This window comes from Vulpes vulpes, chromosome 2, assembly GCF_048418805.1.
Source record: "Vulpes vulpes isolate BD-2025 chromosome 2, VulVul3, whole genome shotgun sequence".
Lineage (NCBI taxonomy): Eukaryota > Metazoa > Chordata > Mammalia > Carnivora > Canidae > Vulpes > Vulpes vulpes.
In genome coordinates this window covers 55849023-55862801 of record NC_132781.1, presented here as the reverse complement: position 1 = coordinate 55862801, position 13779 = coordinate 55849023, and the positions used below count along the sequence as shown (strand labels likewise).

The window sequence follows — 13779 nt, the reverse complement described above, 5'->3', positions numbered from 1 at the left end:
CAAGAGCTGAGTCTGGACAGGTCAGTGCCTCCCAGATATGCTAGTGGAGACACTGGAGGCTCAGAGGAAAGTGCCTGTGGGAGGGCCTCTTTGGGAGCTATTAGCAGGTCAGTGCCACTCAGAGTCGTGGGGAATGGGGAGGGGACCAAAGAGCCACCACAGGGAATGAAATCTCCCCAGAGACAGCAGTTTCATTAGGGAGCAGTAGTCCTGGAGAAGGAGGTAAAGGTCCTCAGGACACCTTGATGAGAGCACAAGTATCCCTGGGAAGTAGCCAGAGCAAATGCCACTGCATGGGATGAGAGAATGCAAGAGGAAGTAGAGATGGGAGTTCAGACCAGCCTTCCAGAAAATTTTGTGTTGGGGGAAAGAGAAGGGAGGGTTCAGTAAAGGAGGAAGAGAGGTCACAGAGGAGGAAGAGCAGTTGCTTTCTAGAAGATGGAAGAAGCCAGCGTGTTTGTGGGCTGTGGTGGGCCAGAGGGGCTGGAGGAGGGGGGAACCAGCCACACCCACACCCACACTCAGAGCTGCAGAGCCTCAGGCCAGAGCAGAAGGCGCAGCAGGGAGGGGCCACCCTTCCTGAGCTGCTGTCCTCTCTGGGAGCAACACTTCGGCTGAGGCTGAAGGTAGCTTTTTCTCCCCTAGTGAGTCCACCGGAGCAAAAACAAGACACCGCGCAAAACAAGACACCACTGACTTTGATTCATTTTTCCTCTCCTAAGGACTCTGTTAGTTAAACTATATGAGACAATTGCTTTGCAAGCCTAGTGGTCACATGAAAAGGAGTTCCTAAACCCCAATGGCAGGCTGCTCCAAACAGACCTGACAAGATGGGAGCCTCATGGGCCATAGCAGCTGCGAGGAGGGCCTTCTGCTTGCCCCTGTGCAGACCCTGACCAGCAGCCTGGCTTTTACAGCCTCTCCTCCCCTGGTGGTGGGGGGTGGGGGGAGGCACAGCTTTCTGTTCTAAACAGGGATGGGAGTGAGTGCTTAACGGGCATGAGGTTTCTTTTTAGGGTCATGAAAAGATGGTAAAATTAGACTGTGACACTGTACAACTCTGTAAATTTACTCAGATACAGTGAATTGTACACTTAGAGATGAATTTTATGGTATATAAGTTATATCTCCGTAAAATTATGGTATATAAGTTATATCTCCATAAATTTTTATGGTATATAAGTTATATCTGTTTTTAGGAATAATTAAGCATAAAATTGTGTGGCTAAAACATGCTGGGCTTCTGGAATAAAAAGAGCTTTTGCATCCATATGGACCATGTCATTTGGAGAGGATCTGGATCACCTGGACTTAGTTTAGCACTCAGAGCAGGCCAGGAACAGGGCAGCTCTTCAGCCCAGCCTTAATCTAATTCTGGCTCGTGTTCCCCAAGGTGACACAGTTTCCCCCCCTGCCTTTTTTTTTAAAGATTATTTATTTATTCATGAGAGACACATACAGAGAGGGGCGGCGGGCAGAAACATAGGCAGAGGGAGAAGCAGGCTCCATGCAAGGAGTCAGACATGGGACTCAATCCTGGGTCTCCACGATCAGGCTCTGGGCTTAAGGCAGCACTAAACCACTGAGCCACTGGGGCTGCCTGACACAGTTTTCCTAATAAAATGTGGGGGTAAGAGGGTGGCGGGGAGTATTCAGTATCCACCACACTTCTCCTGCTGAGTAAGGCTCAGAGCATGATCTACCTTGCAGGAACGCCTCCCATCTGGGGGAGCTCCATCAAGTGTCCAGTCTTCTCTGCAGCCAGACACACCTGTGTTCAAACCCACTCCACCCCACCCCCTGTGTGGTACTTGTGAGACTTTGGACAAGCTGCTTCACCTCTCCTGGCCTCAACTTTCTCATCTGTAAAATGAGCGTAATAATGGCACCTACTTCAGAAGGTTATTCAGATTAAATAAGCTGATGTTTTGAAAGCTCAAGTGCCTGACACATAGTAAATCCTTCCAAGATGGCAGCTGTGAATGCTTGTTGTAGTTCTATCACAGTGGCTGTGACTGCCTCTTGGCTGAGAACCTGGCATCATGGCAGTACCAGCTATGTATGAAGACCTAGCAGATAGGACACTATTTCGGTTGCCTGTTTTTTCATTTTTCTAATGACCAGCTCTAAGCATTGTCTCTAACAAAAAAATGAGTTGCTATTGTTTTGTTGCAGACAGTTGCATCTATAAAAAGGTTTGCCCATTTAACGGGGGCTCTTTTTTGGTTCAACCCTCTGCGTCAGATTTCCAGTTCTGTTGGAACCAGGCTCCTTATGCAATTGGTAAGAAAAACTTTGATTGTTTTTCTCTTCCCCTGCATAGACCCATCTGAACTATTCAATCCCATGTAAGCAAACTTGCTGGCTTACTGCTAGAGGCCATGAGTTATTTGAGTCTGATGAGCACTCAAAGTGTTCTTTTTCCTTTTTGTTCCCCTTTTGGGACTGTTGGCATCCACTGTGCCTTCCTGTTGAGAGCATGTGAGCATTTGAGAGCCATGAAATCCCAGTTTTCAGGACTTAGGAGTCTTCTAGTTATCAATTCCTTTCTGGCCCTTGCCTTCCTTTTCCTGTAATTCGAGAGCAAGATCTCCAGCCTTAAAAATACCACCTCACTTGTTGGAGAAGCACAGTACATTCCTCACCATTCTTATGTGTTTCAAAGCTTGAATATCTAGAATCACAGAAATGCAGGTACTTTGCCTGCCACTGAAACATCAGGGAGACAGTGGTGGTGCTTCCCTTGGGGGGGCGGTCAGGACCCACAGCTGGGCCTCTGCCCTGATGAGAGTCAGATCAGACCCAAGAATGTTCAAGTTAGTACTGTTTTCCCACAAGGACAAACATGTGATGTTAGATAAATGTTCTAGAGTCTTGAGATGAGAATAGAGGATCCAATCCAGATAATGGAGGGACCAGTTAGGCTTCAATGACAGATGAGATATGGCAAAAAAAAAAAAAAAAAGGAGGGGGGAGGGCTGAAAATCACTTTCAGGTTTTGAGCCCCAACACTGGAAATCACTTGAGAAAGCTAGGCTAGAGGTATGGGTGTGGTAGAAGGTTACCCTGGGTAAAGGGAGTTCACCAAGAAATAGAGTCCACCAAGGAAAGAGGCAACAGAGGATAAGCTAGCGTGAAGGAGCATAGGAGCATGAAGTGCCCAGTGAAGAGGCCAAAGGTGAGGTCACAGAGCAACCAGGTCATGAGGCTTGGAAGTCAGTGTGAGGTAGAAATAATTTCAAGAAGTGGGGCCGACCTTTAACAAATAACTTAACAAACCCATCGACGCCATGGCACCCCGTGAGGAAAAGGACATGGCCCCTGCGCAGGCCTACATGGCAGGAGGAACACAGAAGAGGAGTGAACGTGTGACAGGGCATGAAAACCCGGTAAAGGTGGGGGTTTTGGGTGCAGCAGTATATGCCAGAGGGGAGTGTTACCAAGCTGTGTTCTGGACAAGAAGGGGGAATGTCTCTCAGGACTTGGGCAGGTGAGCCTCCAGGAAACCAGGTGATGAGACTGGGGACAAGGGGAAACAGAGACAGGGCACACCTACTGGAAGCAGAAGATTGGCAACTAAGAGACGGCTATCTCAGGAACGAGGCTCTCTTAGAGAACATGCCAAGGGAGGAGGAAGAGAAGCAGCCAGAGGAGTCGGGGAGATGGAAGTTTCCGGAGCAGGAAGGCCGCCTGTGGGAATGTCTGGCACCTCCAGAGCCTCCAGCCAGCGGGCTGGGAGCTGACGCACCCGTTGCCTGTTGCTTGCAGTGTGCGCATTCCCCTACCTGCTGGCCTTCACCACTGACTCCATGGAGATCCGCCTGGTGGTGAACGGGAACCTGGTCCACACAGCAGTCGTGCCACAGCTGCAGCTCGTGGCCTCCAGGGTGAGTGGCACGTATGAGGGGCTCAGGGAGGGTGCCCACGCTGGATCCTCACGTTAGGCCCCTTGTGCGCCAGTCTGAGCGACAGCGCCCAGAACAGGCCCACCATCCGGTTTCTGTGTGTGGCCCCCTCAGCCTTCAAAACACCCCTTGGTTCTGTCAGAGTGTCATTCAGCGCCGGTAGTGGTTGTGAAGCTCTGGGCTGAAGGGAGAAATGTGCCATCAGCTTGGGTTAGGTCAGGGGTCCCTGCCGCACCAAGGGATGCTTCACTCACATCTAGAAAAGGAAGAGCTCATAATGTTGCTTTCTTCTTTGCCGTCTTCCATCCTCAGCTTGACTCTGTGGCCCCTGAAATATGGGTAACCAACTAATCCATGCCTAGAAATAGTTTGATCAAAACCAAGGGCCACGAGCACAAAGATTACTTCCCCAGGGGCCTTTGTTACTGGCACACGATGCAGGAGGTCTTGTCCTAGCCTCTCCCGTGTCAGCCCCACACAGTCTGCCCTGGCCCTGCCAGGCCTGACTGGTCCCCCTGCCCAGCCCCAACCTTGACATGCATCCCATCCTGGGGGGTGGCTGGCTGCCTATCTGTCTGCCTCTCCTACTACACTGATAGTTCTGGGAGTCGGGGACTGGCTCTCTTGCTAACACAGCACTAGTGGTGTGCTGATAAAGATTTGACCCCCCAGAGGGTCAAATCATAAGGGTGTGTGTATGTGTGTGTGTTGTGTGTCTGTGTGTGTACATACATATATACATACATATATATGTATGTGTATACACATACATATATATGTATCTCAGTCAAAGACTTTGATGACAGAAAAATTAAAATAGCTTATGATTTGCAAATGATAAAATGTACAGAGCATTTTATCTTGAAATCCATTAGGCCAATTGGCTCTCACAGAATACATTTTGTTAAGTTTTGCTAACTGTGGTTACAGGTCTACCTTGATTTTATAGTTGGAAGTTGTATCTCAGTACATTAATTCTTTTTCCAATAAGCTTATTGTCAGGAAATCTAATATGTGATCTACTATTAAACTATTTCTTACTCTCATACAAACTGGTCATTGAACCAAAACTTCTTTCAATTTTGACACTAGCCTCAACACACTTCTGCTTTCAATATTCACTATTAGAAATTTTCTCCATTACATTAAGACCAGACTGTCAACAAAACAACAAATAAAGCTCTGACTTGTGGCATCTGCCAGTTTCCATGGTGTCAGTAGTCCCTCTGTTAGGATACCCAGCTTCCAGGGTGAAAGCACTGATCACAGAGTCAGGAAGTTATGTGCAGTCTGGCCACTGTGTAGATGCTGTTGATGTAAATCACCTCAAGAGTATAGATAATGGTCAAAGAGCAAGGAATGGTCAAATTCTGACATTTAGTACCTTTGCTTTCAGTGTTAATTCATTTAAGTTTAATAATGGCTGTGTTTAACTTGCAAAATCCCTGAAAATCAAAAATCAGCACTCCCAAGTCAATTACAAGCCAACTCCAGCACACCACTGCTGTTCTCACCGGAGCCTGCACAGAGTGCGTGTGCAAGAGTGTTTGCTGAACCAGTGAATGAATGGTCCATGAACCCATCTGTAAGTGGACCCGACTAAATCCCAGATACTTTCCAGGCCTGACACTGTGGGTGTCTGAGGCTGCTGTTAGGCAAGTGTGTACTGGGTTTGTGTCTGCAGAAAATGAGTGGGAAATGGCCTCTTTTCTATTATGAATCAACAAGCAGATAAGGGAAGTGTGGGGAACTGAATAGGCAGGAAAGGTCTGGGGTGGCAGTGCAGAACTTTTGCTCTGGAAACCCCCACCCCCACCCCCACCCCCCTGCCCAGGCATGCTCCTGCACTGCAGGCCCGTAGCATGGAGGCCCGTAGCATGGAGCGGCTCGGCCAAAAATGGTTGCAGGCTTAGCAGTGGTGGTGGGAGGGCCATGGGTGCAGGGCCTCTCAGCCACACAGCTCCCTAATGCTTTCTCTTTCATTCCAGTCAGATATATACTTCACAGCAACCACTGCTGTGAACGAGATCTCGTCCGGAGGCAGCTCCAAGGGGGCCAGTGCCCACAATTCTCCTCAGACACCCCCGGGCAGAGATACTCCAGTGTTTCCTTCTTCCCTGGGGGAAGGTGAAGTGCAATTTGTACTGTCTTATTGATAGATATTTCCAACCCATTCTGATTTCTCTAGCTCATTCTCAAATATCAACAAAGTCACTATTTAAAGCTATTAAAGAACAAAACCTTGCAATCTGAATGTATTGGTTGCATTCTTAAGAAACCTTGTGATAACAACAACAAAAATTCCATTATGAAAATAACTGTTTCCATGGGGAAAAAGGAGTTGAGGGCTAGAGATTCCAACTTGCCACAGCAAACATGTTTTGCCTTCAGGGATATTAATGATCTGGTAGGTTTTATAGCCAAAAGGATGGAGTCCTGAAACCTGTGGAGTACACTCGCTCTTACTCCATCTGGCTCTGCTCATGAATCCCAGAGGCCTTTGCTGCAGTTACCACTTTGCTCTGAGCACCACTCTTTTCCCAGCTGCTTACCATATCAGTCATTTACTACTCATGTCCCTTGAGGCACAGGGCACCCCAAGCAGCTGCCTGCCCTCCAGTCTTCTCTCCTCTCCTTGGCAAGCAGAGCCAGTAGCAGGTGCATTTTTAGTCATGTGTCTGTGAAGACAATGCCCTTAAAAACCAAAGCCATCAGGCACCATCACTCTGTTGCTCCTTTTTTTTTTATTTTTAAGATTTATTTATTTATTTATGAGAGAGAGAGAGAGAGAGAGAGAGAGAGAGAAAGAGAGAGGCAGAGACACAGGAGGAGGGAGAAGCAGGCTCCATGCCGGGAGCCTGACGTGGGACTCGATCCCGGGACTCCAGGATCGCGCCCTGGGCCAAAGGCAGGCGCTAAACCGCTGAGCCACCCAGGGATCCCCCACTCTGTTGCTCCTAATGAGGTCCAGGAGGTCAACATGCCACACAAATCCTTCCTTTGTGCTAACTGGGTGGAGGAACCAGAAATCACCCTCATGGTACATAGTAGACTTAAAGTTCTCACGTTCTTTTCTCAATCACATGTCAGGTGAAACTCCGTCCAAAAATCTGTACAAGATTCCACTCAGAAACCTTGTGGGTAGAAGCATTGAACGACCTCTGAAGTCGCCTTTGGTCTCCAAGGCTGTCACGCCGCCTACATCCATCGGCCTGGGCATCGCCGCCATTCCTGTCACTCATTCCCTGTCCCTGTCCCGCATGGAGATTAAAGAAATAGCCAGCAGGACACGCAGAGAACTGCTGGGTAATGGCAATTTGGGTGTTTTCACTGTTTTATAAATAGGCCATCTGGTTTCATTGATAGATGTTAATCATCCTTGAAAATGATGAGTTAAAAAAGAAACTTTCCCTTTAGTAAGGGATTTATAAATACATTATAGTGCTGCTATACCAAAGAATCATATACAGCACACTCCCCACCTAGATGTGTCAGTCTATATTTATTGGTGTGGAAGGCTGCCCAAGCCAGTTAAGGGCAGGCAGGAAGGGCAGTTTGTAAAACTGTATATCTCATCTGACACAATTTCTTAAAATATAAGTATCTGTATATGTGGGATCTCCTAGAAAGTGTCTAAAAGTATTTACAACCTGCAGTTCTCAGATAACATGCTATCATTGTGTATTCATAAGTTTAAATTTACCATATTTTTGATACTTGTGGTACAGTTCAGTTATTGCTTCTCAAAGCCCACAGACCATGGGGGCAGGTCTGTAAGGATGGCACAGATGTGAGATATTTGATATACCCTCCTATCTTGGTAACACTGACCGGAGACCAGAGCAGAAAAGCACAAAGCACCATGATAGTCATGCAGAGGTGAGACTGTTAGAAAGACTTTTGTTCTGAGTTGTGAAAACAAAGTGAAGAAAAAGGAAGTGATGTGCTAAACCAGTAAGAACTGGAACTGGCTTGAAACTTAATTGGGACCTGCACGGCCTGAAACTGCAAGGACAGTTCACCTTAGCGCATCCCTAGCCTGCAGTTGTGTTTCCTGACAACTGGGGCAGGGATGCAGGCCACCTGACAGGGCGAAGCCAGGCACTTTTAGAAGTCGGTGCCTTCCATTTGCTTTTAAAGTATGTCTGTTGCTATTTTCACCCACTATTCCCTATGAAAGCTTGATCTGCCAACTGCTGTTTCACAAACCACTGTGCTTTTTTGAAATTGAGCCTCAGAGTTAGACAATTATAGTTTCCAGTGGTGGGATCATAGGAGAATTTCTCTCCTCCTCTAGACCCTTCTTAGTTTCTTTCTCTCCTTCTTTCTTAAGATTTTTCCTTCTTGCAATATATATATATATATATTGCAATATATATATATATATATATATATATTCTTTATGATCAGAAAAGTTGCCACCAACAAGAAAACCAATTATATTTAAATATATACTTTATCAACCCTTCCAGACTCTGTTGCAATAACGTACCAATAGCCAACCAAGGAAAAAAAAAAGGACATTTTCTGTCTCCACAGTGGTAATAACCCTCCGACCTGTGCTTCTCCCCTGTCATCCAGGCCTCTCTGATGAAGGTGGAACCCGGTCAGAAGGAGCACCAAAGCCCAAATCAAAAGCCCGGAAGCAATTAGAAGAAAGCCAAGGAGGCCCCAAGCCAGAGACAGCAAGATCAACTAGCAGTGACAGGTATAGGAAGCCAGCCCCAGCCATCCCTGCTCAGTGGTGGCCCTGTGGGTCACAGCACTGCCACGAGGCCCTTTCTGCTGACTGATGATGCCATGGGCAGACAGTCAGCATCTGGCTCCTCTCTGAGGACCCTTAGGCTAGCCCCAGGAGGGGCCCAGGCAAGGGGGTGACCTTGCTTACAATTCACCAAATGCTCATAAAAGTACATTAAGAAATCTTTTCTTTTCCTTCTTTTGCTCACCAGACTGACAGATTTTTTTTTTTTTAAGATTTATTTGTTACTTTGAGAGAGGGAAGGAGAGCATAAGTGGAAGGGGCAGAAGGAGAGGGAGATAGAATCTCAAGCAGACTGTGCCGAGCACTGCAGGGCTCCATCTCACAACCCCAAGATCATGACCTGAGCCAAAACCAAGAGTTGGATGCTTAACTGACTACACTACCAAGGCACCCTGACAGAGATATTTTTAAATGGAAATGCTCGGTGGGCATTAAAGATAATAGGCCCTCTCTTATGCTTCTGGTGGGAATAAAAACAGGTACTGCCTTTCTGGAAGGCAGTTCAGTATCCCATGTCAATGACCATTGGTCAAATCCCCCTGATTTGTCCCCTAAGAGTCTCTGTGTCCCTCAAGCAACCTGCTTGCTCCTGTATGGAGGGTAAGGGAGCCCATATCCAGGCTCCATTCTCAGAGCACCTGGCACTGAGCTGGGTGTTGGGGATATGAAGATCACCCTCGGGGTGTTCACAGGCCAGTGGGGAGGCCAACAAGAACATTCTAGGAACTACAGCTTTCCTGGGTGGCAGGTAATACAGAGGAATGGGGAGTGCTGGCTGCCCCACACCTGGAGTGGGGAGGGTCTCAAACACCAGGAAAGGCTGAACCAAGTCTTATAGACCCAGTAAGCAATAGCCTGGCCCATAGTGGGCAGCACACACAGATGCTTTAATCTAACAGATTGAGCTCCTACTGCATGACAAGTCATGCCCTCATGGACTTTACATTCTAGTGTGGAGACACAGACTATAAACTCGTAAACAGTTGAGCAAATTGAATCATTTCCAATAGTGACAAGTGCTGCAAGGAAACTTTTTAAAAAGTAAGTGATGGGATGGGGTGGGTAGTAGTTCTACGTCGGGAGGGGGTTGTCACGAGGGCTTCTCTGAGGAAATGCCATTGAGCCAAGCCTTGATTGAATTAGAAGGAATGAGAGGAACAGCACGGCAAAGGCCCTGAGGCAGGCACAGCATGGCCCATCGAGTGACCAAAGGCTACACCAGGGGCTTTCACAGACTACATGAGTATGAGTACTCCCTGAATAAATGAACTCCCTGAATGTGGTCACACTGGTTTTGCGGCTAGCTAGTGTCCTGAGTACAAGAGAAAAACAAGGGAGTGGAGTGGGCTGGGAGGAGGCAGAAGAGTGAGCAAAGCCAGATTGTGTGGTGTGTAGTCCTGTGGGTAGGAGTTTCAGCCTTACCCTCAGGCCACAGGAGCCCCAACTCCCAAGGATTTTAGGCAGAAAGTGGTATTATCCAGATTTGCCCTTTGGAAAAGTAAAAAACGCCTCAATCCTGTGTGTCACCACTGGTCTTTAAAACTCCCAACAGTCCATGAGGTAGAGCTGGGGTGACTCCTCATGTCCCTACCTTCCCCCCACCCCATCCCCAAATGGGTAGGGAGTGGCGAGAGACAGGCTTTATGAGCTCAGATGAACAGGAAACTACCTGACAACAGGGGCCCAGGTCACTAATGCTCTCGAGGGATTCCTTAGGTGACTTTTCTCTTGTAGGATCACGTCAGGCTCCTTGGAAAGTCCTTCTGCTCTAGAAGCCAACCCCGAGGGGCGCTACCACTCGACAGGCTCTGACCAGGACCCTGTGGCCAACAGAGAAGGCAGTCCCGTGTGGGGCAGCAGCCCGTTTCAGCTCACAGCATCCCTGGATGAAGACATTATTGACCTGAAGTAAACAGGGTCCAGATCGAGTTTGCCATCTTTAATTTTCTTATGGAGGTTTATACTCTTGAACCAGTTCTGACAGCATTTCTCAACACTGTGGCTTTCAGCCCACTCGTGATCTATCGGACCAAACCTTCTGCACACCTGGCTGGTTTGGGTCTCTCCAATGTCCGGTGCATCTTTCTTGACCTTTGTTTCTTTCTGTTCAGGAACCATCAGTCCCCTTGTAATAAAGGTGGTAGATTTCATTGAGGTTTTAGATTGAAACTTTGAATAAATCAAAAATGTTCATTCTTATGTACTGCAACCTTCTCTTATATTTTATATACTTAGATGGAAAAATTATTTTTTCATTACGGTTTTGATTTATGTCACATAATGTGTTTCTTTTATAAAGAAAAGCCATTGCTTTTTAAATTCATTATAAATAAGTTTTCTTTCTGCTCCGTTGGCCCCTGTCGCTGTTTCGGTTCACTAACATTAGAACCAGCTGTGTCCCCTGCCTGTAGACTTTTAAGAAGAGCTGAATGGTTAGTTCTTAGAAGCTCCTGCTCCCTCCTTGTGTCTCACAAAGAATAAGAAAGGGATAAGAATCTGTTAAGAGTCTTAAGATGGTTTTGTTTGGTTTTGTCATTACTCTGAAAGCATATAGCCAGGCAACAGTCACTCCTTGCCGCCAAAATTATCATTCTCACATTCCCTTCTCAGGCTCAGGTCTGCTTTGCTCTCTCACGTGAACCAAGTGAGTATCCTTCTCTTGTCATTACGTGCCTTCCATTGCTTCCTCCTCAGAGTGAGAAGAAAATGTGGGTTTGACCGAGTGCAAATGAAACTGTGCAACATCAGCTTCAGCCACAGGAGATCTAAGGAGGAAACCTAGTTCACTGACACTGTAAAAATTGTAATCAGTGTGAAGAGGTCATTTACCTTTGGCTTTGGTCTGACAGATTCCATTTTATTAGCTCTCTTCTTGCCGATATTATCCACCAAAAGAAAATTTAAATCATTCCTTTGTGAAATCATCCCAGAGGGTTCTTCTGCAGGACTTCTCTGGAAGTGCAGAGCGCTGTGTTTGACATGATCTGGATCTGACAGATTTGACAGAAGTTGAAGTGGAGTAGAAGTTTGGGTCCTACCTCCTCGTGGACCTTACACACTGTGGGCAGAGCTCCCTCTGTGTCTGTTGCACAATTGCCTGTGTGGTTTTTTTTTTTTTTAAGATTTTATTTATTTATTCATGAGAGAGACAGAGAGAGGCAGAGACACAGGCAGAGGGAGAAGCAGACTCCATGCAGGGAGCCTGATGTGGGACTCAATCCCGAATCTCCAGGATCACGCCCTGGGCTGCAGGTGGTGCTAAACCGCTGAGCCACCCAGGCTGCCCCTGTGTGGTGTTTGTGCAAGAAACAGCCCAACATACTGGATCCAGTGAAGCCTGCCTGGTTCCCTCCAGCAGATGGCAAGAGAGGAGAGTAATGCAGACGGTGGTTTCTAGGCATTGCCAGGTGTACCCTAGCTGTACTCAGCATTCCCATTCCTCCTCTGCATTTCCTTCTGCCCCTTTCATCTATAGGGAGAAACACAAGACCCACTACATGCTGTATCTCATCCTCACGAAAAGTTCTGCAACTTAAGTTTTATTATCCTTGTTTTTCAAGTAAGTAAACTGAGGCTTAGAAAGGAGCAGTGATTTGAAACTGTGAGTTCTCTGACCCCAGAGTTCTCTCTCCCTTGTCCACCATACAGAGTCAGGCTGAGTACCTTGTGTCAGTTGAATCTGACTGGTGTTTTTCATGTTAAACTAATTTGTAAGCTTTATGAGCTTGTCTGTGTGTTCTTTCTGTCATCCTTTTTTTCCCCTCTGAAGTTTCTTGCTTCCCAGCCTGGAATAGAAAAAGTAAGGGTGATCTAGAACATTCTTCCAAAGAGATTGGCAGCTTCAGAACTGCCCCAATGATTTGAAAGGAGTCACTGATCTGAGGAGTGAATGTAGAAAGGGCAAGAGGTGGACCCTACTAATCATATCCATGGTGATTAGCTTATAAAAGGGGGATCAGAGGCTGCTCACAGCAATATCTGCTTACAAAGGCCAAGAAGTGAAGGCTGCACCCTTGGAAGGGAGACCACCAGGCCCAGGGCAGGAGTGGGTTTGTAAGGGCCTGTGGCTCAGAGGGCTGGTGCCAGCTAGGCTCACTGGAGCATCCTATCCACATAAGCCCTTCTGCATACCCCACTGGCTGAATTACCCCACTGTGTAACTGTAGCAGTTTGCCCACGGAGTCTGAGGCATTCATCTGCTCTGCAAACACCAAGGGCCCACTGTGTGGAGGAAGAGGTCACCTCCAGAGGTCACGTCCAGTAAGGGAGGGAGGGGAGTAAACAGGTGATCATGCAGCAGGGATAACTGCTGAGATAAGAATTTATAACCCAAGCACAAGATGCCGTGGAAGCTTAGAGGGGCGGTTGCCTGTCTTTAAAGATAGTATAATCAGGAGGCTGCACTAGGTCAAACAACTTTCATAATCTTACTGACTACCATTGGAGTGCTTCACATGTGCTTGGTCTTTCATATACATTGCCTCTGCTTAAAACCCTCCCACAAGGTAGATACTGCATTCCCCACTTAAAGATGAGGAAACAGGCCCAGAGATTAGAAGCCAAACCTCTTACTCTCATAGCCAATTCCTTCAAGAATTACACAGCACTCCACCTCATCCAGAGAAGTGTATACCCTCTACAAATGGGAAGATTCTTCTGAGCCCTGACATCCTACCTCTAGGAGTCACTTGGGTGCCCACGTGAAGAGGTTGGCTATTAATATCCAGGAGACTCAAACCTGGCTGGTGTTAAGATGAAGATTGGAGAGTCAGGATGACCTATGAAGTGGAGTAGAACTTAATGGGGAGGCTGGGGCTCACCATTTAAGCCCAGATGAGTCACACATATGAGGGCCCTTCCCCACACAGGTCCTCAGCACCCCGAGGTCCTGGTGGTCGTCGGCTCGTAGCCGTCAGCAATCTGCGGGCTCCGAGTTGTGACCCGCATGGAGGTGGGCTGCAGCGCGGGGCCGTGCCTCTGCCCCCCAGGACCGGCGTCTGGAGACGTTCCTCCCTGCGGCCGTCAGTGGGCTGAGCTGGGCCAGACGCCTCCAATCCTGGTCCCAGTGAAGCGCTTAACGCCAAGCAGCAACTGCAGAGCAGACCGGGT

General features: G+C 47.5%; 1 protein-coding gene across 17 annotated transcripts in view; it reads left to right on the top strand.

Annotated features, from left to right (window-relative positions):
* The window catches only part of GARNL3 (GTPase activating Rap/RanGAP domain like 3), a 146920-nt gene extending 136051 nt beyond the window's left edge, over positions 1-10869 (top strand). For 8 of the 17 annotated variants that reach the window (XM_072748539.1, XM_026009327.2, XM_072748531.1 and 5 more), the window contains 6 exons: positions 2176-2283; positions 3769-3887; positions 5894-6032; positions 6996-7211; positions 8487-8613; positions 10405-10869. In XM_072748539.1, coding sequence (XP_072604640.1) covers positions 2176-2283; positions 3769-3887; positions 5894-6032; positions 6996-7211; positions 8487-8613; positions 10405-10582 — 887 coding nt within the window. In that variant the 3' untranslated portion in view covers positions 10583-10869. The remainder of the gene's footprint in view (positions 1-2175; positions 2284-3768; positions 3888-5893; positions 6033-6995; positions 7212-8486; positions 8614-10404) is intronic. The other 9 variants (XM_026009328.2, XM_072748533.1, XM_072748530.1 and 6 more) reach the window with 3 other exon arrangements.
* Positions 10870-13779: the final 2910 nt, after the last annotated feature.